This window comes from Neospora caninum, chromosome VI (assembly GCF_000208865.1).
Source record: "Neospora caninum Liverpool complete genome, chromosome VI".
NCBI classification, from domain to species: domain Eukaryota; phylum Apicomplexa; class Conoidasida; order Eucoccidiorida; family Sarcocystidae; genus Neospora; species Neospora caninum.
Window position 1 is genome coordinate 2,536,948 of NC_018392.1, and position 25,673 is coordinate 2,562,620.

General features: G+C 54.2%; 5 protein-coding genes across 5 annotated transcripts; 2 read left to right on the forward strand and 3 right to left on the reverse strand.

Annotated features, from left to right (window-relative positions):
• Positions 1-398: 398 nt before the first annotated feature.
• Positions 399-5,554, reverse strand: NCLIV_018440 (conserved hypothetical protein; the record flags this gene model as incomplete). Its single annotated transcript, XM_003882037.1, has 6 exons — positions 399-444; positions 819-906; positions 1,550-2,054; positions 2,516-2,570; positions 3,126-3,410; positions 4,713-5,554. The coding sequence occupies 6 exons, from the start codon at positions 5,552-5,554 to the stop codon at positions 399-401; spliced, it is 1,821 nt and encodes a 606-aa protein (XP_003882086.1).
• Positions 5,555-6,063: 509 nt separating this feature from the next.
• NCLIV_018450 (hypothetical protein) lies at positions 6,064-6,810 on the forward strand (the record flags this gene model as incomplete). Its single annotated transcript, XM_003882038.1, has 1 exon — positions 6,064-6,810. One exon carries the CDS (start codon positions 6,064-6,066, stop codon positions 6,808-6,810), a length of 747 nt encoding a protein of 248 aa, XP_003882087.1.
• A 3,280-nt stretch (positions 6,811-10,090) lies between these two features.
• Positions 10,091-12,661, reverse strand: NCLIV_018460 (conserved hypothetical protein; the record flags this gene model as incomplete). Its single annotated transcript, XM_003882039.1, has 3 exons — positions 10,091-10,488; positions 11,037-11,183; positions 11,962-12,661. The coding sequence occupies 3 exons, from the start codon at positions 12,659-12,661 to the stop codon at positions 10,091-10,093; spliced, it is 1,245 nt and encodes a 414-aa protein (XP_003882088.1).
• Positions 12,662-15,759: 3,098 nt separating this feature from the next.
• On the reverse strand, positions 15,760-17,768 carry NCLIV_018470 (hypothetical protein; the record flags this gene model as incomplete). Its single annotated transcript, XM_003882040.1, has 3 exons — positions 15,760-15,984; positions 16,479-16,601; positions 17,007-17,768. 3 exons carry the CDS (start codon positions 17,766-17,768, stop codon positions 15,760-15,762), a joined length of 1,110 nt encoding a protein of 369 aa, XP_003882089.1.
• A 3,690-nt stretch (positions 17,769-21,458) lies between these two features.
• On the forward strand, positions 21,459-24,350 carry NCLIV_018480 (conserved hypothetical protein; the record flags this gene model as incomplete). Its single annotated transcript, XM_003882041.1, has 3 exons — positions 21,459-21,730; positions 22,240-22,317; positions 22,793-24,350. 3 exons carry the CDS (start codon positions 21,459-21,461, stop codon positions 24,348-24,350), a joined length of 1,908 nt encoding a protein of 635 aa, XP_003882090.1.
• Between the last annotated feature and the right edge of the window lie 1,323 nt (positions 24,351-25,673).

Genomic DNA, 25,673 nt, shown 5'->3' on the forward strand with positions numbered 1-25,673 from the left:
GACCAATAAATAACTTCAACAAACAAATGCATGTAGAAACATGCATATTGGCGCACGCATATGTGCATATATATATATATATATATATATATATATATATATGGCCCATCGACAATCCACCGGGAAGGGGACGGGCAACTCACAACACAGTCCCCTGCGTCTTTCCTCTTTGCGTTTGCAAGACCCTTGCGAGGGAGAAAGAAAAGAATTCCTTCGAGCACCGCCCCCCTAAAGGGACTACAGAAGAACCACCGGGAGGCGACACGCCGATTACGAAATTGAGCTTGCTGAAAAGACACCGAATTGAGAGGCTTTTAGCGACAAACGGAGAAGCCTTTTTGCAACAGAAAACCGCGAGTGAAGAATAACACAAGGACAGAGACCGGGCGCTCGACTCCTTAGAAATGCGATTCAAATGCCTTAACGCGATTAAGAAGAAAAGGCCTGAGCCACAAACGCCACAAACATGAGTAAAAACAGTCTTGGGCCAACGTGTCCTCGTGACTGAAAACGACCGGCGAAAGCGGACGGCATCGTTCAATTTGTGTCGAGAGAAGCACATTAAAGATATCGAAGGAAAACTCGAGATGTACAGGTACACCACGACAGCATATATTTAAAGATTATCTAATTCACATCTTATATCTTAGCCAGCTATAAGTATGTACCTTTGTATCTGCGCTTCCACACGGATACAGGCACAACTATGTACATGAGTATATGCGTGTGTGCATGTGGGCCGTTCCTGACACTGGTACACTTTCCAGATGAGCCGACCTGGTGCGGCGGCCGACAGAGGACGTCGAGTCAGTTTTTACCGGAAATGTTCGCTGTCAATATTCAGGTGTGCCACGTCGTTGCTCTCGTCGTCCTCGTGCAAACCTAGCGCGGACCCAACGGCGAAAGCTGAAAATTTCCCGCAGAGGCACCATACGAGATCCACTGGATCGAAAAGAGAGTACACGAAAGGGAACCAGAGAGAGACAAACGCCCTGTACACGAAAAGAGAAGACGAACGGTTTCTTGTGTGGCCTCTGTACTACGGCGCGGGGCTGAGGGAGAGACAGAGCACGAGCGACGAAGAGAGAAACGCCGGAAAGTGTACGCTACAAACACACGAGGATAGGCGCTTCTGACGCATTGCCAAGAGTATCTGCTCTCGTCGGCTCGTGAGAGGAGAGGAGATTTTGGACGAAACCTTGTCGACGATTCGTGCGGGTTATTTACACATGGCGCAAAAGGCCCAGGTGAACTACTCGCTACCCGCTTCTTATACCTGCACACGGAGATCTAAATGGTAACGCATTTGAACGTCTGAAATAGCCAATCTTGCACTCGTTTATATCTAGAGATTAAAACACATCTTGACCTATTTGCAACTCTATCACACTTGTAGAAAAATTTTTGAGACATGCAGATATACACGTAGTATCTGCTTATATATATATATATATATATGAATAGCGAGAGGAGAAGGACGCATTGGTGGAGGTCGGTAGACGGCGTGGTTCCGGCGACAGTGTTTGGTTTCTGTCCCTTCTTCGCTTACAAATCCACTTCAGTCTGCAGTTGCTCCGTGCAGCAGTTCCTCCGCAAATCTCGAACACGGCTCGATGCGTGTAGGGTCGCCGTCGCTTCCAGTCTCCTTCGGGTCCGCTTTCTCGCGGCGCGCTACCCCTCGACTGATCACCGCCGAGTGACGCCCGAACGCCCGAAGAATCAGAAGCAACAGACGACAAACCCGGAGGGAAAGAAGAGGAAGAGAAATGTTCTCCAGTTGAGACTCGTGCAGCGCGTGGTGGACTCGTTCGTCTGCCGGCTGGGTCTCTTCCGCCTCCTCGGAGTTCTCTGGCAGTTGGGAGAAAGTCCGAATTCGCGCCGTGCGTGCGGGGCTCGTCGTAGCAAACTTCCACTCGCCGCGTATGCGGATCGAAGGCGTAATCGCCCACGGCGATGAAAGGCACGAGCCGTTGCCAGGTCCATTGTCCCGTCTGGGAAGGCGCGGAGGACTGGGAACTGAGCGTGCTGAAGACGACGTGGCAGTTGCCGCCGTTCTGTGCGCGAGATCCGGGCAACAGAGACAGAACCGGAGTTTCGCCGTGAGCGCCGATTCGCTTCACTCTGGTCAGCAACACTCAGTCCCCTTTTCAGCTACCGCAGTGGGGGACACACCACACCGGCAGAAGCGCGTCGACTGGAACGCGTTGTGAAAAACCGAACGACACAACGACACCCACGTCTTTGCCTGCCGACGACCGGGAGAAAGCCCTCCAGCTAGACAGCTCGAGACGTCTCCATTGAAAACGTGGTCAGATGCACGGACCAAAAAGGGATGTGTCTCCTCCTCCCTGCCCCTGAGACGCATCGGAGGCTCGGAGCTCTCGTGTGTATCTCGAACCCAGTACTCTGTGTCCCTGCGTTTGGGCCCTCTGTTCTGCGCTATCTCTGCGCTTCCCCGCAAGTCCCCGCAAGCGCGCGAAACGCGCAGGCCTACTCGTCTCTCCACTTCTCGCACCCTCTGCTCCGCGTTTTTTAGAGCCTGAACGGCGATGTGCTTGTCAGCCTCGGACCTGCACGCGCAGCCGAGAACACACTCAACGCAGGGAGTCTCTCCCCCCAAACCGCATGTTCGTTCTTGCGGAGGAGAGCCCTCGAACCCCTGTCGACGATTTCTAGCTCTCCTCTGCCCTCACCTGCAAAAGCGGAAGAAACTCTCTTCTAGTCACACAGCCGCAGAAAAATGGAAAGACGAGGAAATAGCGGCACGGGTTACACAACATCCACAACGCATGTAATCACCTTGTTCCTCATACCATGTATGCAGCGATACAAATAGATTAACATGCACATGCTCGTATATATGTATATAAAGAGGAAGAGAGAGAACGAGACAGAAAGAGAGAGAGAAAGAGCGAAAAAGAAAAAGAGAGAAAGAAAGAGATTTATATATATATATACGTATGTATGCGTGAACATAAACTGGTGGTACATGCACTTCTCGATATAGGTATCGGCCTATGCATATATATATGGATATATACATATATAGGTAGACCGCTGTTTTCGACGGCTGCAGGTTTTGTGTGTATCCTGGTGGTTGAGGCGTCGCAGGTTTTGGCCTGTACCGTAGGACGAGGACTTTGTTGCCTGTCGCGAGGGGAAGAAAGCGAAGATATCGGTGGTAGGAGACAGCGACGACTGGGGACTGGTGTAGCATCGTCCCCAAGAGCTGGAGGGAAGCAGACGTCAGTTCTTGCTCTCGCTTCAGCTGCTGTTGAAGCCGAAGACGCTGTCGCCGTTCCTGTTCGCCCTCTTCCATCAGATTGCCCACGTCTCTGACACGGCGCATGTAGACGCATCTGGAAATGTAAATGCCGTCCATGCGAATCCGCGGCCGCTGCAGATACATTCTGTCGACAGGGCGCACAAGAACCAGCGAGCGCGGCGTACGTACACTGGAGATGCCAGGCCCCCGGCAGCGGAAAGAAGGCCTTTTGGTCGCAGCTTCCGGACCAACGCGCGAGGGAGAAAAGGGAGAAAAGGGAGAAGGGACCACGACGACCGAAAATCCGCGAAAAACGTCTGTTGGAAAACCTCCGTTGACACCCATCGGTTAAACAGCATCGGTCGGAAGACGTCTGTCGAAAAGCAGTGGCGACGAACAGAAGTGTCTCTACGCTGGAGCAGCGGTGGGCGCTGCTCGACGCGTTAACGGTAGCTCAAGCTTGCGTCTGCGGCGCACCTCATTCTGCCACATGCAGTTTGGCCCGAAGAAACTTGTTCGCCGTCTTCAAAGGGAGTAACGTTGGCGCATCGAGTCAATTAACCCATCCACACACAGATACACAAATGCGAAACAAACACACCAGTGCATACATCCAAGTGCAACGATATGGACGCATCTGGATGTAGACACAAAGACCGATAGCCATCTAGCAAGGCAGAGAGAAACGTCTTCAAAGGAAGAAGGAATGAAGACGACTTTGAAGCGCGTATATGCGGAGGAGGAAGTTTTTGGAAGAACTGAAGAAACGCTGTGTTTTTTGCCAAGGAGAGCAGAGCATGCGGCGCGTCTCCAGTTGCGGCCGGACGCGGCAGGCCCCAACCCACACAGATGCGCGGAGTCTTCCCGAGCACTTTCAGCATCCACTTACAGATGCCAGGAGGCGTTGTAGAGGCGCACTTCTGCCGCGCAACTGGGGCCGAAGACTTGCACGCACTTGGCTCGCCAGCAGGCATCGCTCTTGGCCCCACAGAGACGCTGGAGAAGCCGGCAGCAGCTCGAGAGTCTGGGGAAGGGAGGGCCCCGCGAGATGAAGGCCACACAGACAGTAGAAAACAGGAATAACGCGTGAGGCTCGAGGCCGCGCGGGTGGGACGAGGCTGTCTGTGACGGAGGGAAAAAAGAGAAGAAAAGAAGGAAGCAACCGGCAGGCAACACGCTATCGAGACAACACACCACACGCAGACAGCCAGCCACGTCTCCCTTTCTCAGCTTTTCGGGGTGTCTCCTCTCGACGCTTCCTGCCCCTCTTCGGAGCGGCGTTCTCTGTGTCGCTCTGTCTTCTCGCGTTCTGTCGCTTGCCCCGGCGTGCGCGTCTTCCTGACGCGATCCTGGCTGATTGAGGGTGCAAAGCGAGGACCCAGCGTCAAGCGCCAGGCTTCGTCGCTCTGGGTCACCCCCGATCGAAACGCGGTTTCTTCCTTCTCACCTGGTGAGAGCGAACGCATCGAGGTACAGGGGCAAGACGTCGAGGAGTTCTGGCGGCAGCGAGCAAAGGCTGCATGCGCCGCTGTCGAGGGCCCAAGGAACGTCTTCGCCCGCGTCTTGTTCGTTTCGCCGTCTGGCGGCGGAGAGATCGTCCTCGGAAGTTGAGAGAGACGACGAACGAGAAGAGGCGCCGTCTCGAAGGAACTGAACATCTTGACGGTCGCAGCCTCTGCGCTCTGGATCCGCGCCGCGCTCCACACCCCGGCCATCGCTTGTTCGGGGGTCGGAGGGGCTCTCGGCTTTCTTTCCTCTCTGGCATCTGTCGGGCTGTCTGCGGCCGGAACCGGCTGCATGCTCACGCGAAGCGGAGAGAGCTGGAGAGCCAGCAGCGAGGCGCGCTTCACTCGCCTCACTTCCCCTCTTCCCGAAAGACACAGGCGCACCCTTTTCTGTCTCGACTTTGTCAGCAGTCCGGCCTCCTACTGGTCCCGCGCAAACACCGCCCTCGTGCTTCTCTCTCTCCCCTGTCTCCTCCGCCTCCGGTTCCTCTCTCGCCCCTCTCTCCTCTCGCTTGTCTGTCTCCTCTCGCTTTTCGTTCTTCTCTCTCTGTGCGCGTGCGTCTTCCTTCTGTCCTCGATGCATTCCTTCCCTTCCGTCGACGAGAAATCCTCCTTCCTCGTTCCGTTCTCGAGCGTGACTCCGTGGGGCGGCTTCGCGTCCTTCGCCGTCCAGTGTCTCTCCGTCCCCGGACTCCTCTGCGTCGTATTCGTCTTCGCTCTCATCTTCAATGTACATGCTGCGCTCGTCGAGCGACGGGTCCAGCCGCAGTGCCTGTCTGTACATCCCGATGGCCGCGCCGAGCTTTCCTCTTCTTTCCAGGCGAAGGCCCTCCTTGTAGAAGAGAGTCGCAAGGTGTGAACGATGGTTTGCGCTCTCGGATGGCGAAGAGTCGCCTGCGACAGGTTGCAGATCCACGGGCGAAGGCGTCGCGTCGAGAGCGAGTCTCGCTTGCTCCTCTCGCGTGCGCAAAGAGTCCGGTTTCGGCTCGCCGGCCACGGAAGACTCCCCGCCGTCTCCAGGACACACCGCGCTTCCCCTCTCCTCAACTGGAAGGTTTTTGCTTCCCTCGCCGAGCTCAGAGGACTCGCAGACTGCATGCAACGGCGGCGAAGCGGGAGACCCAGAAGCGCCAGAGGGACGGCGAAAGCAAGCTTCTGGAAGCTGGCATGAGGGGGGTGAAACAATCGACGAAGAGGAAGAAGAAGAAGAGGAGGAAGAAGAGGAAGACGAGTAAGAGGAGGAAGAGGGGGAAGAGGAGGAAGAGGAGGAGGAAGACGAAGAAGGGGAGGAAGATGAAGAAGGGGAGGAAGATGAAGAAGGGGAGGAAGATGAAGAAGAAGATGAGGAAGATGAAGAAGAAGATGAGGAAGATGAAGAAGAAGATGAGGAAGATGAAGAAGAAGATGAGGAAGATGAAGAAGAAGAGGAAGATGAGGAAGAAGAGGAAGATGAAGAAGAAGAAGATGAAGAAGAAGAGGAAGATGAAGAAGAAGATGAAGAAGGGGAGGAAGATGAAGAAGAAGATGAAGAAGGGGAGGAAGATGAAGAAGAAGATGAAGAAGGGGAGGAAGATGAAGAAGAAGATGAAGAAGGGGAGGAAGATGAAGAAGAAGATGAAGAAGAAGATGAAGAAGGGGAGGAAGATGAAGAAGAAGATGAAGAAGGGGAGGAAGATGAAGAAGGGGAGGAAGATGAAGAAGAAGATGAAGAAGGGGAGGAAGATGAAGAAGAAGATGAAGAAGGGGAGGAAGATGAAGAAGAAGATGAAGAAGGGGAGGAAGATGAAGAAGAAGATGAAGAAGGGGAGGAAGATGAAGAAGAAGATGAAGAAGGGGAGGAAGATGAAGAAGGGGAGGAAGATGAAGAAGGAGAGGAAGAGAAAGAGGAGGAGGGAGAGAAAGAGGAGGAGGGAGACGGTCGAAAGACCCCTGTCATTTTTGAAGCTCCAGAGGGAAAGAAACGGAGTAGAGGAAGGGAAATTTGGCATGGAAAACCGAACCGATGCGCAATATAATAATCAGAAATGGGTGAAGATTTAAGAACGTCTATATAGGAAGACATGTCCACATCGATATACCGACACAGGCGTACACACATATATCTCTATATATACAACAATATACGAATATATTTGGAGGACATGGTGTTGCGAGTGGTGGAGGGGACAGGAGACCAACCTGAGAGAATCGTTGGAGAGAGAAAAACAAGGCTGGGTTGGCGGAAGTCTGGAGATGGGCACTTCCCCAACGCAGTTTTTTTTGTCGCCGTTTGCTTGTCTCTCAAACGTACGGGAGAGACGCGCATCCCTTTTTGTCTTTTGGGGCTCTCGAGCAGGCAAAGGAGTGGACGCAGGACACGTCTGAGTCAAAGAGAACTTCGCAAGACAAGGAGATGCTCCTGCCGCACGCCGCCGTCTCCGCTGCCACGGCTGCTGTTCCGGCGACTAGGAGACAGCTCGGCAAGTGTGTCCCTGATTGTTCATGGCTACAAAAAGACGTTTTCTCTCGCGTTCCATTGATGTGAAGAGCGGCGTGTTCCTCGTAAAGCGGTTAGCCGCGTCATTTGTGGAAAAAGAAGTGAGGCGGTTTTTGGCAAGATGTCTCAAGGTGTACATGCAGCTCGACAGCGCGGCGCATACCGCACTGCGCACACACCGCGCCAGCTTTTCCCACTTTTACTTCGCACACGAGAAAGACGAACCTGGAGTGACGACGCTGTCTCGTTCCTGTGGAGTTTCGTGCAGCAAAGTTCACGGGGAAAAGGATTTCCCCTCGCTCTCCAAAGAGAAAAGGGAGACTTCGAGAGGTCTCGTTGCAGCCGCGCGCAAAGTAAAAGGCGCGTGCGAGGCGACTGGGAGAACCAGGGATTTGTGTGCCTCCGTTGCGGGCTTTGTCTTCAAATCCTTCGCGAAAAAAGAAACCAGAGCACCTAGGGAAAACCCTCACAGGTTATTCCATGCAGCTACCCATCAAAAGTAAACAGCGGGACAACATCCCGACGGCGAAACTCTTCGCCTCCACACGTGCAGACTCGTTAGAGACGGAAGTCTCTCCGGAGATAAGGGACTGTTCCCGTGCTTTGAAAAGCAAAGAATCTGAGAGACACAGTCTAAAAGTGACGACCGGAAACTGATGGCCAGCCTTCGAGGTAGGGGGAATTCCGTGCTGTTAAAAACATCACCGGAAACCCTGCCAGGAAAGTTGCGTAAATATGTAGCCATACTTGCACAGATGGATATATATATATATATATATATATATATTGATCAATATAAATATGTATATATATATATATATATATATATTTATGGATAGGTATAAATGGAAATATCGAAATATGGATATGCCACGACCGTCGGTACTTGTTCGCTGAAAACGACATGTGATACACACATCACTACGTCAAGAATGTGTCACAGCTGTGTCCATGTGTATGTCGGTGTATAGGAATATGTGAGATTTTGTCATAGGATGCTTCTCCATCTCAAACGTCTGAAATACCGCCGGTATTTGTTCGCTGAAAACGACATGTGATATACACATCACTACGTCAAGAATGTGTCACAGCTGTGTCCATGTGTATGTCGGTGACTAGGAATATGTGAGATTTTGTCATAGGATGCTTCTCCACCTCAAACGTCTGAAAATCATGTTTATGCATGGTTGCATGCGCAGAGACGCATGGGAGGAGCTTCGCGAGTCGCTGCCTGAGATCGAACCGCGTGAGACAAGACGGGGCGTGGCAAAAAAAGACCCCTGAGTGGAGAGAAGAGCCACATGCAGAACTTGCGGACAGCGCGGAAAACACCGCGAGAAAATCCATCCACTTGCATGCGTTCCCCTTTTTCGTTTCCCTCTCGTTGATTGAGAAAACGTGCGATGTTTTTTGAAGGCACAACCTCTACCGGTGTAATTGATTTGGGCTCGAGACCAGCATGGCGTCGAAAATACAAGCATGCATATATATATATATATATATATATATATGTATATATATGCATATACATATATATCAGAAACATATATATATATATATATGTGTAAAAGATATATACATATACATATATATATATATATATATAGAAGAAATGTATATATACATATACATATGTAAAAAAATGTATATATACATATATACATACAGGAAAAGAATATGCACGTGCCTCCGTGCACCTATATAGATAGATATATGCGCCTTTTCTTAGGAGTGTATCCATGAGACACACAGAGTTCCTGCATTTACGAAGATGAATGCATAGGTTGAAGGGGTAATCTGGATAGAATCGCGACCACGATGCCAAAAGGCATATCTTCTGGCGAAGATCACGAAGGGGCCTTGGCGCAGGTTACGCGGGAGGAATGCAGAACTGAAAAGCAAGAGACAGCTCCCCGCGTTCAAGTCACCGGTGGGAATGCCCGCTAAAAAGCTGAAAATCTTTCTTCTCTTCCTCGTGTCGGCGAGCCGAAGAAGGTCGAGATTTTTCCCTCTGGTGTTTCGCACCGAACTGAACGAAGTCTCGGCAACCCCATCTAAAGAGCATTCACTCTCTTACAACGCGACACTCGACACAAACAAAACAGCCCTTTGCTTCCCTTGTTGCTTCAAACACAGACTACCGAATCTTCGGAAACAGGAGTTAAGGTGGTGTCTTGTGGAGATTAAGGAAACTCTTCCGACCTAAGACAAGAAACGCGCCTTACGAGGTCTTTTTAAACGTGTGGACCACGCGTCTATCTGCGGTTACAAACGCGCATGCACTCGAACAAAACGCGTGTGCATACCTGCTGCACATCACAATCATGGGCATGCGCATGCACGTTGACCGTCCCGAACCCTGCGGCCGCCAGCAGAAATTATACATACGTTCACCTTCCTTGCTCTGTTCCACTCTCTCCCGCTTAGCCTTCCTTGTGTCTCTGTCGGACTCGTCCCGGTTTCGCTTCTTCTTCCCTTCGTTCTTTCCCTGTCGCCACATCTACTCCCGCTGTCAATCGTCCGTCTCTCCTAGCTGCCTCCTCCGTCTGTGACGGGAGGCCTCTCCTGCCTCCGTTCTCAGTGTTCCTTTCTCTTGTCTCTCGTTTACTTCGCTTCCATGCGTCACCACGCGACCGCGCCTTCTCTCAGTTCTTTGTCTCTGTGCGTTTCCTCACGTTGCCTTGCCTGTGTTCTCCTTCTCTGCCCCGCTGCCTCCCTACTCACTCTCGACTCGCCTGAGCACGACCAGCTGCTGCTCTCCTCTGACTCCGTGTTGCTCCCTTTCCCCCATCCGTCTCGTTCTCTCTGTCTCCCTCGTTCGCTTCGCTCTTTGTCCCTCGGCTTTCATTCCTTCTTTCTCTCCTCGTCCGGTCCCTGCATGTCTGCGACTGCCGCCTTCTTCCCGCCCTTCCGTTTTCGACACAGCGACCGGAAGAAAAGATACCCCCAGAAGTAGTTCAGCAGCGTCCACCCCAGAGTGAGCACCATTATGAAAACCATCCGCAGCGTGGAAATGTTTGCCTGCGGAATGAGGTGCTGTCTGTACACCGCGCAGTCGATCCAGTAATGCCAGAAGACGAGGAACGGCACAACGACGAGCCGAACAGAAATAAACAAGAAGACCGTCAGGGCGTTGATAAAGCGAAACAAGGGCGTTTCTGCTTGGCCATTCTGGAGCAGAAACCATCGAAAGTGGAGGAAGGGGGTTGAGATCTCGCTGACCGCAAAGAGACTGCACAAACCTAAAAAGCGCACGACAAAAACAAGCCTGGCCTTCAACTGCGGAACCTGCTTCTGCTGCACACGGTCACGTGCCGTACCACTCCGCCTCATTTTCAAGACACCTAGGCAATCACAGTGCCTACAGAACCCGCCAGTCCATATATATATTTATACATATATACGGAAAAGTACAGAAAAATACATAAACTTACATAAACTTGAATAAACTTACGTATACTTATATATATATATATATATATACATGTCTGTATACAGTCACACATGTGTACAGGCCAGCGTGACTGGGCCCATGTCCGTGTGTAACGAGGACGGTGACTGCGGCGATAGCCTCCAAAGTCGACGCTCCTGTTTTCTTCGCAGTGTCATCTGAAGCTGAGTAGCGCTCCGGGTTTCGCGATGCACCCCAGAGCGGAAGCATGGCCGTGCCCCATCTCGAGAAATGTGTTCCTCGGAGAGCGGAGGCGGACCCTCGGAGGCAGAGGTTCTGGCCTTTCTCTTTTTGAGCGAATGCATCTCCAAGCACGCGTGTGCAGAAGACGCGACGCACCTGAGAGTTTGATGCCGGGAGCCGCGATTTGGATCGTGCCGGCGAGAAGGCTGAGAAGGGCGTGGACCAGGAATGCTCGCTGGTGGATCTCCACATTGCGTAGACACTCGAAACAATCCCACAAAAAGTAACTCCCCATTATGTAGGCTGCGCAGAAAGCACAAGGAAAACGACAGAGTACATGCACGTGCGTATGGGCCGAGTACGGCTCGCGATCTCCAGAGGGTCAAAAGAAGAAACCAGTGGGCAAATCGACGCACGAGGAAATTTCGAGTCCAGAGTCGGTGACACATCCCCGTCAGCAGGCCCTACACAAGATGTACGGCTTTCGTGGGAGCCTACATCGGCTCGTTTGCATTTGCGGCGACACTAAAAACGTGGCAGAGAGAAGAAAGTGGAGACGAGGAAGGCCAGAGGGACGGCAACACGAAAAAGGGGTGCACACACGTCTGCGTGTTTTGTGTCTTCCCCGAAACACTCCGCGCGTTTGTTCATCCACGTGTGGATCTCTGTCTCTGCATACATACACTTGCCTCTACGCAGGCACAGAGTGGCCGACCGGATGTTCACTGTATTCCTTCTGCGAGAGCTTCAAGTATCCCACAAGGCACTCTCGCCGCCTACGTGCTCTCCCCGCCGACGGGGCCCGGTGTCCCTCTTTTCTGTGCCTACGAAAGTCGTGTATCGCCCTCCCCACACGTGGAGGAAAGCGGCGCTTCGTTTCTGCGCAGATGTCTCCCGTCCTTGTCTCTGTTCCCCAGTTTTTTCGGATTCAGAGAGAAACGTAGTGGTCTCCCTCGCCGGCGTTGCATCTCTCTGTCTCTCGGGTTGCGTGTGTGTGCGGCGTCTGTTTGTGCGAGGTCAGCCTTCCTGCGTTCGCCCTGTTCCGGCTCTGCCTTTCGGCGTCTCCGTAATGCGCGCTTACAGGAGACGACGACGAGCGGATCGTGTGCACCGTCCCAGAAGTCGGGCGCGGCGTCCCAGTGCGCGAGGTACGTGCTCCAGATGTTGTCCTGTTGGGAAGCCGCTGCCTGCAAGGCTGCCTGCTCCGCCTGCATGCGGGCTGCTGCGTCTGTGCCGCGCGCGAGAGCTTCGGCGTACGCCTGAGAAGCTGCTCGAGCAATCAGGACTTGCGACGCAGGGAGAATGACGCTCCGAACGGCGTGGACGAGGGCAGCTGGCGCCAGGTAGAGCGCATGCAGAGAGGCAGTGGTGTTTGCGTTCGCACTGATGAAGTAGACGCGGAGAGCAGCTATCTCGTCGCTCACAGCCTCGCCAGAAACCCCGCGAGGGCCCGAAGAAGCACCGCCTTGGGGCCCCCGCGCAGCTTTGGAAGCTGGGGACTTTGCGCTTTTTTTTGGACAGGTCCGTTCAAGTTTCGCGAGTCTCGCCGTCTTCTCGGTGTGCTGTCGCCGCGCAGAGGGCGGGAGAAGCACCGCTGGGAGCTTGGGCGAGACGAAGGCGTGGACAAAGAACCAGAAACACGTGAGAGAGAAGAAGAGCAGTAGAGACGGAGACCGAGGACAGAACACTCGGAGCAGTTTGTCGGCCAGCCCCGGCTCCAGAGAGGCGAAGGAGAAGAGGCGCGAGATATACGCCAGGCCGTAAAAACCGAGCGCAGCCATCTTGTGGAAAAACGCGAAAACGGGAGGAAAAAGAAACCGCGAGGACGTGAAGGAAGTGGAGCAAGAGAGAGGGGCTACGTGGGGTCGCGAAGAGAGCGCGAGGAGGCGGAGAGAGGGGGGCCGCAACGAAGAGATGGAGAGGAAAGGAGGAAACGGGAGAGGGCCCGAATGCAGACTTGAAAATTACAAACAGCCGTTTTCGCCGGGTGACTGGTTCTTCAGGACCGCTTCTTCAGGTGGAACATCTCGGGACGGTGGAAGGCATGCGCCGGAAAAGAGACAAAAACCCCGAAAAACATAGGAAAAAAAGCAAAACACGAATCACCAGGGAGACCTCAAACGGTCTCCAGTAAGACACCCTTAACAGCGGCGAAGACAGACAGCAGGACCACAGAGAGCTGCCGACACGTACTGGCATGCATATGCCGTGTAGGGCTACATTCTCGACGTACACCTACACATATTTTGGTACGCATTCTCCCCGAGAAGCCGGTCCGGTCACGAGCAAAGAGACAAAAGTTCCAAAAAGAGCACTGACCAGGCTTGTGAACGTCTTAAAAGATACAGTAACGGCTGGTGGGCGCCTGGCGTTCCTGTCGGACGAAAACCTGCAGATGCGTTGGGAATTCGGCCCTCACGCGAGACAGTTTCGACAGTGCCTACTTCAGTTCGAGTCCTGAGGCTTTTCCTCATCTGCTTGTCTTTCCATTTGCAGAAAAGACGTTTCAGAGAACCTGGGTCGCTACGACGAAGTCGGCGATGTGTGCATGTTGGAACAGACGCGGGAGATTTCCGCCCAGGGGGAGTTAGCACGGCCCCTCCAGCGGTAGGAAAATGCCAAGGCCGTACCTGGTCACTGCACAAATCTCTCTTCACTGAAAAGGACCGTTTTCTTGGTTCGAGAAACACAAACAAACCGCTCGCCTACTGCACACTTGCGCGCCGGAAAAAATGCTCGTGCATGCCCACGGCTACCACACCTGCTGGGCGCGGCGGGGCGGCCATCGCGTGTGTGTCTCCATACAGCCCCCCGGCTTCGTGCTTCCACGCATGTGTACACTATTTTCATCTTTAGAGATTCCCTACCTCCCATGCATACCTGCTAGCGTTCGTAGTTCTGCAGACAGAAAGATTAGATATGCCCATGCAAGTGAGCAGAAAGTGCACATGCAGATATCCATATATATATATATATATAAATCGGCAATTCCGTCTATCCATACATGTCTGGAGCTCTCCGGGGGAATTTGCACCGCGAGAAATCTTTGTGGCGCACTTTTCGTGAAAAGTTTCACTGGGGGTTCCAAGGGGGGGTGTCTTATTCGCGGTTGTCCATCAAGTAGCGAGCGAGCAGCACGGATTCACCAAAACATCATTCGCCGAAGCTTCCTACACAGACGGCATGGAAATTCTGCAGAACGATTCGGATTCAGTAGAAACGGCCACAGTGACTGTCTATACCGCGAAGAAACTCTCTCAAACGCGTACCAGATACCTGCTAAGGGCGGTAAGCCGTCCTGTCGCATCCGCTTCTCGTGAGTCGCCGTGGTTTTTGTCTACACACACTTTCCACCCCATAAGCGGGAGAGCTTCTACACGCCTGGTTTCTGGATTCGCGTTTTTGCTCCACTCAAAAGCTGTCTTCCCTCCAGGACCTCTCTGCTCCGGGTTGTGAGGTTTGCTGTTCACACTCACGTGAAGCTGTTTCTGGGAGACATACACGTGTCGTTCGGGGAGGCAGAGCTCCCAATGCTGGGAGTTTCCGTGTGCCCGCTGCTATACCCTGTGAAGGGTCATAAGAGGCTCTGGAAGCGATAAGACACACGCGTGTCTCGTGGCGTCGCACACCAAAGCGAGAGAAAACTACTACTCAGATGCTAGTATGATCAGTACCATCGTACTGGGAATGATACTCTCTGAGACAGGATTATTTATAAGCTTTTTCTGGGGAGAGCGTTGGAGCACATTGTTTCACTCGATAGTCCACGCTCAATCTTACCATACATAGTACTTTTACGATCCCAGGCTGGTTTAAGAAGTAAAAGTTTAGCCGGGAAGTTAGCGTCTAAAATATATTACCGAGTATCAACTTAGATGCACAGAAGGACCATTCTGTGTTTAGCAGCAGCCGCAAGCTAAACCGTTTGCTTCGCTGACCTCGCCAGCGTAAATACAAAGTGGCGTCGAAAGCGGTGTGTGCACAAACATTTCTTCGCCGCATGTTGCGTCTTCCCCAATCCCTCGTGCTGGGCTGGTCCGTGCGGCTGAGGCGCAAGAGGCAGGCACACACCAGCGAAAAATTCGGAATTCGCACAGGCGCACGGCGACGCAAAAAGGTACAACTGCATGAAGATCAAGAGAAACACAGTGGACGAGCGAACTCTCCCTGGATTGCCCGACCTGCATTATTGTAGCGGGCGCCTTTCCTTGCCATGGAGCGCAGCGTTCGCGCCGCCCGTCAATCTGACAGGATTATCGTGGAGAATCGTCTCAGGTCTCATCGACATTTCCGGTTGAAGACAGGCATTCCCGCAAATCTCGGCTCGTGCGGCTTCTCATAATTGACATGCAGTGATCGACGGCAACACTCTGCGCGGAGTTGGAATACGGTGCTCGGAGAAGACAGCGTACTTTCGAGTATACTACACGCCGCACAGAAAGGCCATTAAATTTTCTGCAGCACAAGCGAAAAGTGATCCCGTGCTTCAACACGTTTCGCAAACAAAGGGGGGAAGAATCCTCATCGCCCTGTGTCACCAGGCGCTTGACCCCGCGCCGCGCCCTCCAAAAAGACAAAACACGTCACAACACAACGCGAGTGCGCCTTCCCCATTCCCGGCTCCGCGGGGTTAGACTCCCTCTCTTCCTGTTGCGTGCCTTGTCTCAAAATGCACCGGAGTGGCAGTTCGTTCGATTCCCCTGCATAACCACTGGTCATTAAAAAGTCTTCCTGTCTAGCGGGTGCGTCGCTCCAAACCAGTCCGTTGTGTACGTCCACCTTCCCAGGTGCCTCGTCCTGCCTTTCTCTCGAGTCCCCCGGATCAGGAGGAATACGATGTCGTTTACCGCTCGTCCTCCTTCAGACCCTCCGCGGATCACTATTCTTCGTCACGTGTTTCGTCTTCCACTGCAGCTTCGCTCTCAGTGTGCTGCTCTGTTTGGCCTGCAGGCTGTCCCTGGCGTTTTCCGCGTTTCTTCTGTCGGCGGCACTTCTTCCTCACGAAGCTTGAGAGTTGGCGAGTGGTCTGGAAGTAGGCGATCAGCAGGAGCATATAGATAAACACCACGGCGACCGGGTTTGTGTACATTGTGGAGAAGAAGTCCTGCGAGAAGGTGACGCCAAGATACAGAGGGAGAAAGGCGTGCAGAGATCCAAGTTGCTGCGGAAGAGAGGAAAAACCAAGTGAACACCTACACGACTACGACAATACAAAACCTGGCAGCGGCACAAAACGCCCTTCCCGTTCAAGACCGTCCACTTTTTTCCCCTGCGGAGAAACACGCGTCAGTCGACTTTCTCTCGAGAGGGCCGCCCAACACGCGAATCCACTCGCGACCTGTCCGCTTTTCATCTGGACTACACGCTTCGCCTGGGAGCAAACGCGAACGAGCAAGAAGGGGATCCGCTGAGTCTGAAACGCAAACTGTCGGCCGCGCCACCGGCCCTTCACAGGTCGACTATCCAGAGCACACCGTAGCCCGCCCCTATCCCGATTAACGCGGCTCTTCGCCGGCAGTCGCAAAGAGACGAAGCAGCAAACGGCAGGCATGTTTACGTCTGCTCGCACGCGTGTCGTTACACGACAAAAAGCCTCACCGGCCAAGTACGGGGACCCGTACTCTCCGAGGAAACATTCGCTTTGCGGGCTCTGTTGATATACGCGGCTGGGACCGCCCAGAGGAGAACGACGTTCCACAGCCATAGGGCCAGAAGCGTCACCTGGAAAGAGAACGCGTGCACACAAAGGCAGCTTCGCCTTTCGGAGAGGTTCACAGTTCGCAGCGAGTGCCACGTCGCGGCCTGGATTCATTGCACCTTGCAAGCGGCGGCCCAGGGACACGTCCCCACGACTGGCTGAGACTCTGCCCAGAAGAGCATGGAAAGAGAGAGATACACCGAAAGAAAGTGGTCAACACGAGGTCGGCGGGCTATGCGCGGTGCTGTGTGTACACCGGAGGTGGCCGTACAGGACCACGGGTCTCCCGACCACGCGAGCGCGGGGCAGACGCGAGGCACTGTCCTATGCGTCCATTTGACCCGCAATCTGTGCCCAGCCTCGGGTTACCACACGTCTCTCTCCCTCTCTGCAAGCATGTTTTTGTCTCGAATCTTCCCCTCTCTTACGGTAAAGGAAAGAGATCTGCGCCTTCGTCGCCCGCTGTAGTAGCCAGAACCCTTCTTATGGCTTCCCTTTCGCGCGTGCGCCTGGGAGGACGCGTTGGAGGAGAGCGGATCCTGGCCGGAGGCGCCGTTCTGCTGGCCTTCTGCGTCTCCCTGCACACCGTTCGTCGACTGGCTCCGGTATGCCGTGCGCTGCCATCCGTCTCCGTTTGCCGCCAAGGCCGCGTGTTCGAAGCTCTCAAAAAGGCCTTTGGACGCGAATTCAGACTGCGAGAGGAAGAAGTCCTTGTCAGAGGCGTGCGAGTCCACGCTGTCTGCCTCGGGCGCAGCCGGCTGCTCGTCCGCGTCATACGCCAGGTCGAACGACGCCGTGGTCCGAGAAGCTTCGCTGAACGAATCCTCCTCGGTTCCCTGCGACGCCAAGAGAGCCTCCATGCCCCACTGGTGGGGCCGTCCAACCGAACCTTCAACACCCGCAGTTTGCTCACTGAGGCCGCCGCGTTTGTCGAGCTCTAGAGAGGCAGTTCCGAGTCCGTCGGCGGCGCCGAGAGCAGGCTCCTGTGCAGCCGCTGTGCCGGCGACCGAGCCAGGTCCGAGGAGAAAGACGAACAGGAGAGAAAAGAGTAACGCACGACAGTGTGCGTTTCGAATTCCAACGGGTCCCATCTCCGGCCGACCGCCGCCCCGGCTGAGACTGCCAGGGATGTCCACCTGAAGAATCTCCCAGCACGACTTGCCTCGCTCTCTCTCCGGAAAACGGACCATTTCTGCTTTCGGAGAGGCGCTGGGGGAGAAAGCCCGACCGTCTGAAGCGTTTCGGTGCAAAGGGTTTCGCGGCCAACCAAGCGATAGAGAGAAGCGACCGTGTCGCCTACGGGACAAACGCTTGACACACACGGTGTACTCCGGAGGAGAATAGGGAACAGTGAAAAAGAAGACAACTTGACTATTTCCAAACCTCCATTCTCGAAGGAAGTGTAGGTTTTGGCGGAAGGCTGAGGTGTGATGCGCCTCGACAACCCCGCACGACACCAGCCTCGTTCACGTAGGGAATGCTGCGCGCCTAGAGGGGCACCTCCTCAACGTCGTGGAAGTCTGCCAGGCCTGCAGTTCTGCCGTCCACTGCCTTTTGGTTTGCAAGATGGCGGATGCGGAAGGAGGGGAATCAGAAGGGACAGGCCCGAACGGAAAGAATTTGGGACAGGCCCGAACGGAAAGAATTTGGGACAGGCCCGAACGGAAAGAATTTGGAACAGGCCCGAACGGAAAGAATTTGGAACAGGCCCGAACGGAAAGAATTTGGGACATCCCCCCCACCCGGCGGGAAAAGGCAGACGCACGCGGATTCGACCTATCGGCGGCGCGTCTCGCACCAAGATATCCACATTCTAAATAACCTGCCCGGAAAACGTGAACCGCGGTTTTCGATGCACGGAATGGCGCTGGACGACGACAAGAGCACACGCACACTCTGCCCACTGCCCGGAAGCACACAACGGTGAATGTGCTGGCGGGACACCGGAAAAGAGAGCTCTTCAATGTCAGGAGACACCCTTGAAAAGAAAAATACAGGACACAGAAAGACGGACCAGAAGCATGCCTTACCCAAGTACAGACACACGACAACTCAATTGGACAGTCACCAGAACAGGAAGCAGGCTCTCCGCAGATGCGCGAGGCGACCGAGCACACAAGCGTACGCCAGGTGGAGCGAAGGGACGTGATATCTTAATCAAAAGACATAGTAAGCAGGCTTTTTCAAATGCTAGAGAACCGCTGCCCCGTTGGTGCATGACGGCGCCTACATTTACAGAAACCCCTTTGCCGAAAAGGCGAGAGATTCGGGTTGTCTACTGGTCTTTTCACCTTGTGTTGCGTTATTTCGAAATGGAGTTCCCGCTTGCGCCCAACAGTCGTTCTACCCTTCTCGTGAATGTTCGCTTCGGGATAGAATGGTGAACTTCTTGCGGAGAAGGGACGAGGAGAAAAAGAACCAGAAAGGGGCGTTCTTTCCCCTAGCCTCGTTTGCTAGCTCGGCAGGACGGGCAGTGGGAAGGACGCCTCGCCTTCTATGTATCTTTAAGGGGGGAAAACCTTGATACATTGGGCCAGAGACGTGTTTAACTCGAAACAAATTGCCTCCTCTAACCTCCACTGAAACGGAAACTGTGCCGCTTCCCTCAGCACTGCTGCCACGGCCCCCGCTGCATTTGCTGGGTTGCCGCAGTTCACGCTGGCCCCAGCCTGCTCGGGGCCCTACCCGCAGTCCTGCTGGTCCCCAGTGTCTAGGGTCATTGCAGCGGGTCGTTCTGCAGCACAGCCGTCGGTTTATAAACGACAAAAAGCCTGATTTAGTCACGAGGGGTCAGGGAACAGTCCTCAGGCCGCTATCCTTCGTGCAAAAGCTTCACCTCTCACGCGACACAAAAAGGGTATCCTTGTGCCGATTTTTCGACAAACAAAAGTCTTCGTCCTCGGCGTGCACATTCCCGCTGGATTCGTTTTGCTGCCGTGCTTCGCTGGTGTCGACGCGAGCGCAGACCTTTCGCGAAGTCCAGCGCGTCTATCGAGCCTAACAGCTCCTGTTGCTGACCTGAGCAAGTGCTGGTGAAGCTGCTTTTCTCTTAGATCCGCACAGATCTTAGGACCGTATACACATATGCCTACAGCACACCGCATCCCACGCGGCTGTGTGATTCCCCTGTAGGGCGCGCAGAGGGGGGCGGGGGCCAGAGGCTCGAAGTTCTTCTAGTGTGATGTGACTATTGCCGGAACCTTTGCGCGTCTACAAGCACATGCAAACCGAAAAGTGTCGGTCACTAACGAAGCTCAGGCACGAGACGTAATCTCTCAAAACGTGGGGACGTGAGGCTGCTTCTAAATAAAGGGGAGGTGTGTGAAGTAGGGTGGTTCCTGTAATGCGAAAAGCTTAACACTTACCGACACTCCATCTAACTATACACAGTTATTCGTTCGGTATTCAGAGGCAGCTGCGCCTGGGAAAAATAGAGGCTCTGGAGGAGGTCGATACCTCGAAGCGACGGCCGGAGACGGCAAGCGTTCCCAGCGTTCCCACATGCAGCGTTGATGCAGTCACCGTATATTTGGGGAGCAGGACGACCCTTCTGCAGCAGTAGAGGAGCAACCACGAGGAAATCGCCCGCCAAGCGAGTCGACGGCGTCGTAATGTGACTTGAGACCACGACATTGTTCGTCTCCTATACACTGATTCCATCTTGCAAAAAAAGAATGAGAAAGTAAAAGGGTGTGTGAAAACGCGGTCGAAAGTGGGTCGGCAGATAGTCCGGATCGGGCAGCACACCGAGTAGCGACAAGCCTCAAGCTGGTTGCAGGCCTTGCGGCATTATCGTATTGTTGACGAATTGCATGTTTCGCCTGAATTTGTGTTGTGGCACCAAGAAAAGTCGTGGTCGTTCTTGCTTTTCGGACCGCCGCAACGTGTCGTGGAGACTTCTCTGTTCCCGGTAACTTCTTCCCACGACACAGTTTGATGTGCTCTCCAGGTGTACAGACACCGTGTTTTTTTTGCTCTCGGACATTCGAGCTTGTCAGCAACCATGTCGTCCTCAGTGTAACTAGTGGACGCCCTTCTCCCGCCTCAAAATCTCTGGGTGTGTCGCGGAATTGTAACTCCCCGCGTTATCGCTCGTCGCACTCTCTTGTGCTGCTGAGCCGCTGCCGGGACGGTTAATTTCCGGTCTGGCAGCAGCGAAGTCTCGAGCACCCCGTGCGTCTGGGTTGCCTCGCGAGTTCAGCTGTACAGAGTTTTTTCAGACGCCGGCCACGATTTCTCCTCGGGAGAGTCTGGCCCCGGACCTACCTCCGGAGGCTCCTCACCACCCCTTTCTGAGCTCTTCCGTCCCCGCTGCCAAATCGGCGTCCTCTGCCTCGACAATGTCTTCATTTAGCGCCGCTGTTCCGCTTGCATCGAATTCTGCTCGCTGTCGCGCAGACCAGCACAGTCTCTCGCGAGCGACTCTCCTTCCGGATTACACTCTGTCCTCTACGTCTTCCTCGTCAAACCCTGTAGCGGGTCCGCCGCAAGATGCCTCTCTTAGTAATTCGCCAGCGCGTGGATCGACTGTGAACGGCGACCTGGGTCCACCAGCGTCGTCGCGTTCTCGGCCTCTAGCGGAGACGCCAGCCTCGTCGCTAGCTCCCGTCGGCGCTGGCTCTCGTGAAACTGCTTTTTGCCAACGGCATGCAGTTTCCCGGGTTTGCCCCCGAGAGCGCCCCGTGTCCCGCGCGGGACTCTCGCTGGAGGCGCGGCGGGCGGCGGCGGCGACGCTCGCGCGAAAGCGAGCAGCTGCGGTGGCATCCTCACGAGACCGGCCTTCTCCCAAAAGGACCAGAAAGCACCGATGTGCTACCACAGAAAACGCTCTCCATGAGGGTTTTCCCGGATCTGAATGTGCGTGTGCCCCAGAGCGCGTGATGGAAGATAACGGGGTGGGCAGCGACGATCGGGAGACTGATGCCTTTTCCAATCCGGGAGAAACTCCTTTCTCTGGACTCCTGAGCAGGATTGTGGACGACGCAACGTCGACACTCAGAGCGAGAGAAGAAGCGCTGGCTGTTGCCAGGGAGACCGGAGAAAGCGGTCTGCTGGGAGGCTTTCGCTATCGTCTGACCCGCCGAATACTGGAGCGTGAAGCCGATCGCATGCTTCTTCTCGGCACTGGCAACTACCTCGTTGTCCTTGGAAAGTGAGGAAAGAGGGATAGGAGGAAGCAAGATGGAACCATAAGACGGGAACAAAAGGGGACCGACCACCGCGGTGAACTTTGGATAAGAAGGTAGCGCGAGAGCGCGATACAACGTCCAAACAGAATAGAAACAGCCAAGCGAGCACCCTCTGGTGCAGATGTCTGATGGAAACACACAATATGTACACACGATGTCACTCGAATCAAGAATATTGCAAAATTCAGGTTTTTGACGGGCTCGCCTGCTCTCTGTCACGCTTCCTTTTACGGCCCTTTCCGTCTCTTTCTCTTGTTCCTTGTGGGTTTATGACTCCTAGAGGACTTCATGTACACTGGATTCACACGTGCGTACGTCTCCTGAATTTGAGCTCCGGTTGCCTTCAGCACTTACCCCTGTTTCCCTCCTCTCTTTCCCCGCCTTCTGCACGCAGGTCTCTAGGGCTGTCGCTGAGGTGTATCTGCATCGGGTGCGTTTACCTCCACCTCTTCTTCGATTCCTTCTTCTTTAGCGGCCTGGAGAGAAAGTGCGCGGCGGCTGCTTGTCTTCTTCTGTCGTGGAAGTATGCCGAAGACAGTGAGGAATCCAGGTGAGTGGAGGAGTGCAAATGAAAGGAAGAAAGGTCTAAATTAGAAAGCATCGTTCCTTTCGTCTTCCCGTGCTTGTGGACCACATGTTGCAAATAGTAGGAAGGCGCGAATCGGCCAAAGGAGGAAGGCGCGAATCGGCCAAAGGGGGAAGGTACGAGGCCTGCAGAAGAACAATACCGACGAGGGCAACCCCGTACGAGTGAAACGTTCGGTTTTGAGAAGCCAGATACGCTATGAGAGCGTGATTGCAACAGGGGACGGTTTAAGGCGCAGACGAAACAAGATGCGTTGCCTCTATTGGGGTCGGTCAGGTTTTTCTTCTAATGTGCGGGGAAGGTCGTGTTTCTCTTCACTCGGTAGTTTTCTTCTGGCTGCCTGCGACCGTCCGGCTAATTGCCTGAGAAGCATTTTTTTGGAGGAGGCTGAGGGGAAACGCGACAGAACAGTCTCGGTCTGTTTACTGTCCATGTGCAGGTGCACGCGGAAGCTGTACGATCTAGCTCGAGGCATGTACAGGGTGTCTGTACAGCAGAAAGTCGCTGATCTGCGACAAGTCCGCGAACGCCTCCTTCTTGCTCTTGAGCGCGAGAGGGAAGCGGAGGAAAGAAGAGAGGAAGAGCAGTGCAAAGGAAGTCCGAAGGGCATCGCTCCTGAGGAACCCAGGGATTTCTCTGAAGCCTCCGACCGCCCGCATGCAGAAGTGAAGCCTTCACCTGTCTTGGATCGACTTGAGGCGGAGTCCGTCGTTAAGACTTTGCTATCTGACGACGCGTTGGCTGATCTTGCTTCGTCCTCGCGCTGGCTGCTGCGCGATTCGGCTGTCTCGTTCCGCATTTTGTGTCACAAATTGCGGATCTACGAAAGTGCGCTTCTTAGAGCAATTCGATTCAACGTGGGTCCCTTGCACTTGCCGGTTGCTGCCATTCGCTTTTACGTCAAGGCGTTTTTGACAAGGTGTGAAAGAGTGGCCCCGGTGACTGCTGCCTCCCCGCGAGCAGCTGCGTCTTCCTTCGCTTCCCCTTCTCTTCCTCTCTCCCCCGCAGAGACGCCTCCTCTCCAGGTTCATTCGCCTGAAGAGGGAGAGAAGCCGAGTTGTCCCTCCGAAGAGAGACAGAAAGCAGAGGAGACTTCGCCGGCACCCAGTGATCTGGGCGTTCTTGATGGACCGCTGTCCCCCCATCCTTCCGCTCCTGTTCTCGCTTGCCCATGCGCGATGTGGCCAGCGAGAGGCCTAAGGTATGCACAGCTTCAACGTCGCGTCCACGAGGGAGCGCTCCAGGAGTTTCTGCTTCTCTGTCGAACACCCTTTGTCCTCGAAAGGCAGGCGAACGCGATAGCGGCGGCGTGCGTCATACGCGCCGCAATCCTTGCAGGCCTCTCCGTGGGCTCTGTCTACACCCCGGCGAAGAAGGCGCGGGAAAGCTCCGCAGGGTCTTCGGCCTTTGCACCGAAAGACGGTTGTAGGTTGGAGAATGAAGAAGGAAAGACGGAAGAGGACTGCATTCTGGAAGCACTCACCGCATTCAGTGCACACGTAGATAGGTTTCTTCAGTTTATCAATAAACCTTTGGACGAGCGAACGAAAGGGACTGCCGGAGAGACGGGAATGCCTTCTTCGCGCCTTGACGGTGGGCTGGTCCCGGATGAGACCAAAGAGCGAGACGCTCACCAGGGTGCGCCGTCCAGCTCTCCACCTCATGGGGAACTGGAGGAGAAAAGCGGAGACGCACTCAGAACCGGCGCTGGACTCTATGGAGTCAACCGCAGTGAAGTCCAGGCCGTTCTCTCCGATCTCCGGCAAGCAGCCGAGTGGCAACTGGATCTCTTGCATGGCCCGTCGCCAACTTTTCCCTGTCTTGCGGCTTCTTCCTCTCTGGCGACAGACAATCCAGATCAGCGCGACGGGGCGACTGGGGAGGCGAAGGGGACGGAGGACCAGGCAGAGGACTGTAGAGGGAAGACAGAAGAAGCGGAGAAAAAAAGGGAGAGGAACCGGGGAGGCGGCAGCAAGCAGGCGGAGGATGGTCTCTAGAGGAAACGAGACGAAAGAAGAAACGTGAGGCGGAGCAAAGAGGAGATATAGGAGAGCAGAAGTCGCGCTGGTGGTGATCCAGATCAGTGGAGGACGAGGACAAAGGGACACCACGATAGGGAGAGGACTGCAGGGAAAGGCAGAGCGTGGGTTACACACGGGATACATCGGGAAACGGTGGAAAGTGAGTCAAGAGAAAAAGAGTCAAAGGAAAAAGAAGCCGTTGGAAACGTATTGGACGAAGCGAAAAAACGAGAGGTCATGAAACTGCTACCGCCACAAGCTGGAAGAAGCGGAACGGTGCCTCTCAGCACACAGTGCTGGAGCAGGGCCCGAGAGAACACCTTTTTCATTTACGGCTCGGCTTTTGTTCATCCCCTCTAGGGGTTCTCTGTTGCGCTGAGGAAAAATTCATCTGCGTGTAAGGCCACAGGACGTCTTCGTCCGTGGTTCCTCTGCCACGTCGTGTGTGTCAAGGCCCTGGCGCGTCTTTCCGTTCTGAAATCTGTCGCCTCGTGGCAGTGAATACCTTTTAATTTTTTCGTCAGCTGGCGCTTCTTGTCGACGCTCCCCCTTCTCTGTAGCTTTAGGCACTCTGGCCCAGTGGTAGTTCTAGACAGTTTCTGTGCGTACGGGAAAGAACGAAACAAATCGTCCTGCTTTCCTCGAGTTTCCGGTCTCTGCCCCCATCTGACGGAAGGTGCGGGAGGTTTTTTTGGAAACAGAACGGTGTATCTGGCTCGTTTCCCGTTCGAGGTCCGTTCGCTTCCTCGTTAGTTGGCAGTGCTTCTCAGCAGGCGGTTGGAGACATACACACGGCGGCCAGCAATAGCCGCCTCCAGAGTTTTTTTGTTTCTACAGGTGTGAGCCATAGAGCATTGTCTCTTCCACTCGCGTCGTCTGTTGCTCCCCGTTCCTGATCTCGCACATACTGAGTACGACAGTGCTTTCGTCCACCGAACTCGATCGGTGCATTTTCCCTAACACTGCACCATCCGAGGTATATGGCGACGCTGAGCACAAACAGACGCGTCAGTGCCGCTCGGAGTATGAGTGACAAGGGAAAGTCGCAACAGCTACCAGCTTGGGGCCGGAGCGGAGAAAAGAACTTTCGTGACGCGCGCCGGCGTGTCCGGAGGATCCACGATTATCCACAGAGCTCCTGTAAAGTACAAGGTAGCTCTAGATCGCTCAGACAGGCGTTTTAGTTCGATTCTCCCTCAGTCTCCTAGAGGTAGTCTTCTGTAGGGCTGTGAAGAGACTGCACAAGCCACGGAGAAGAATCATTAGAATGTGCCGAATACAGAGCTTCAAATAGTATTG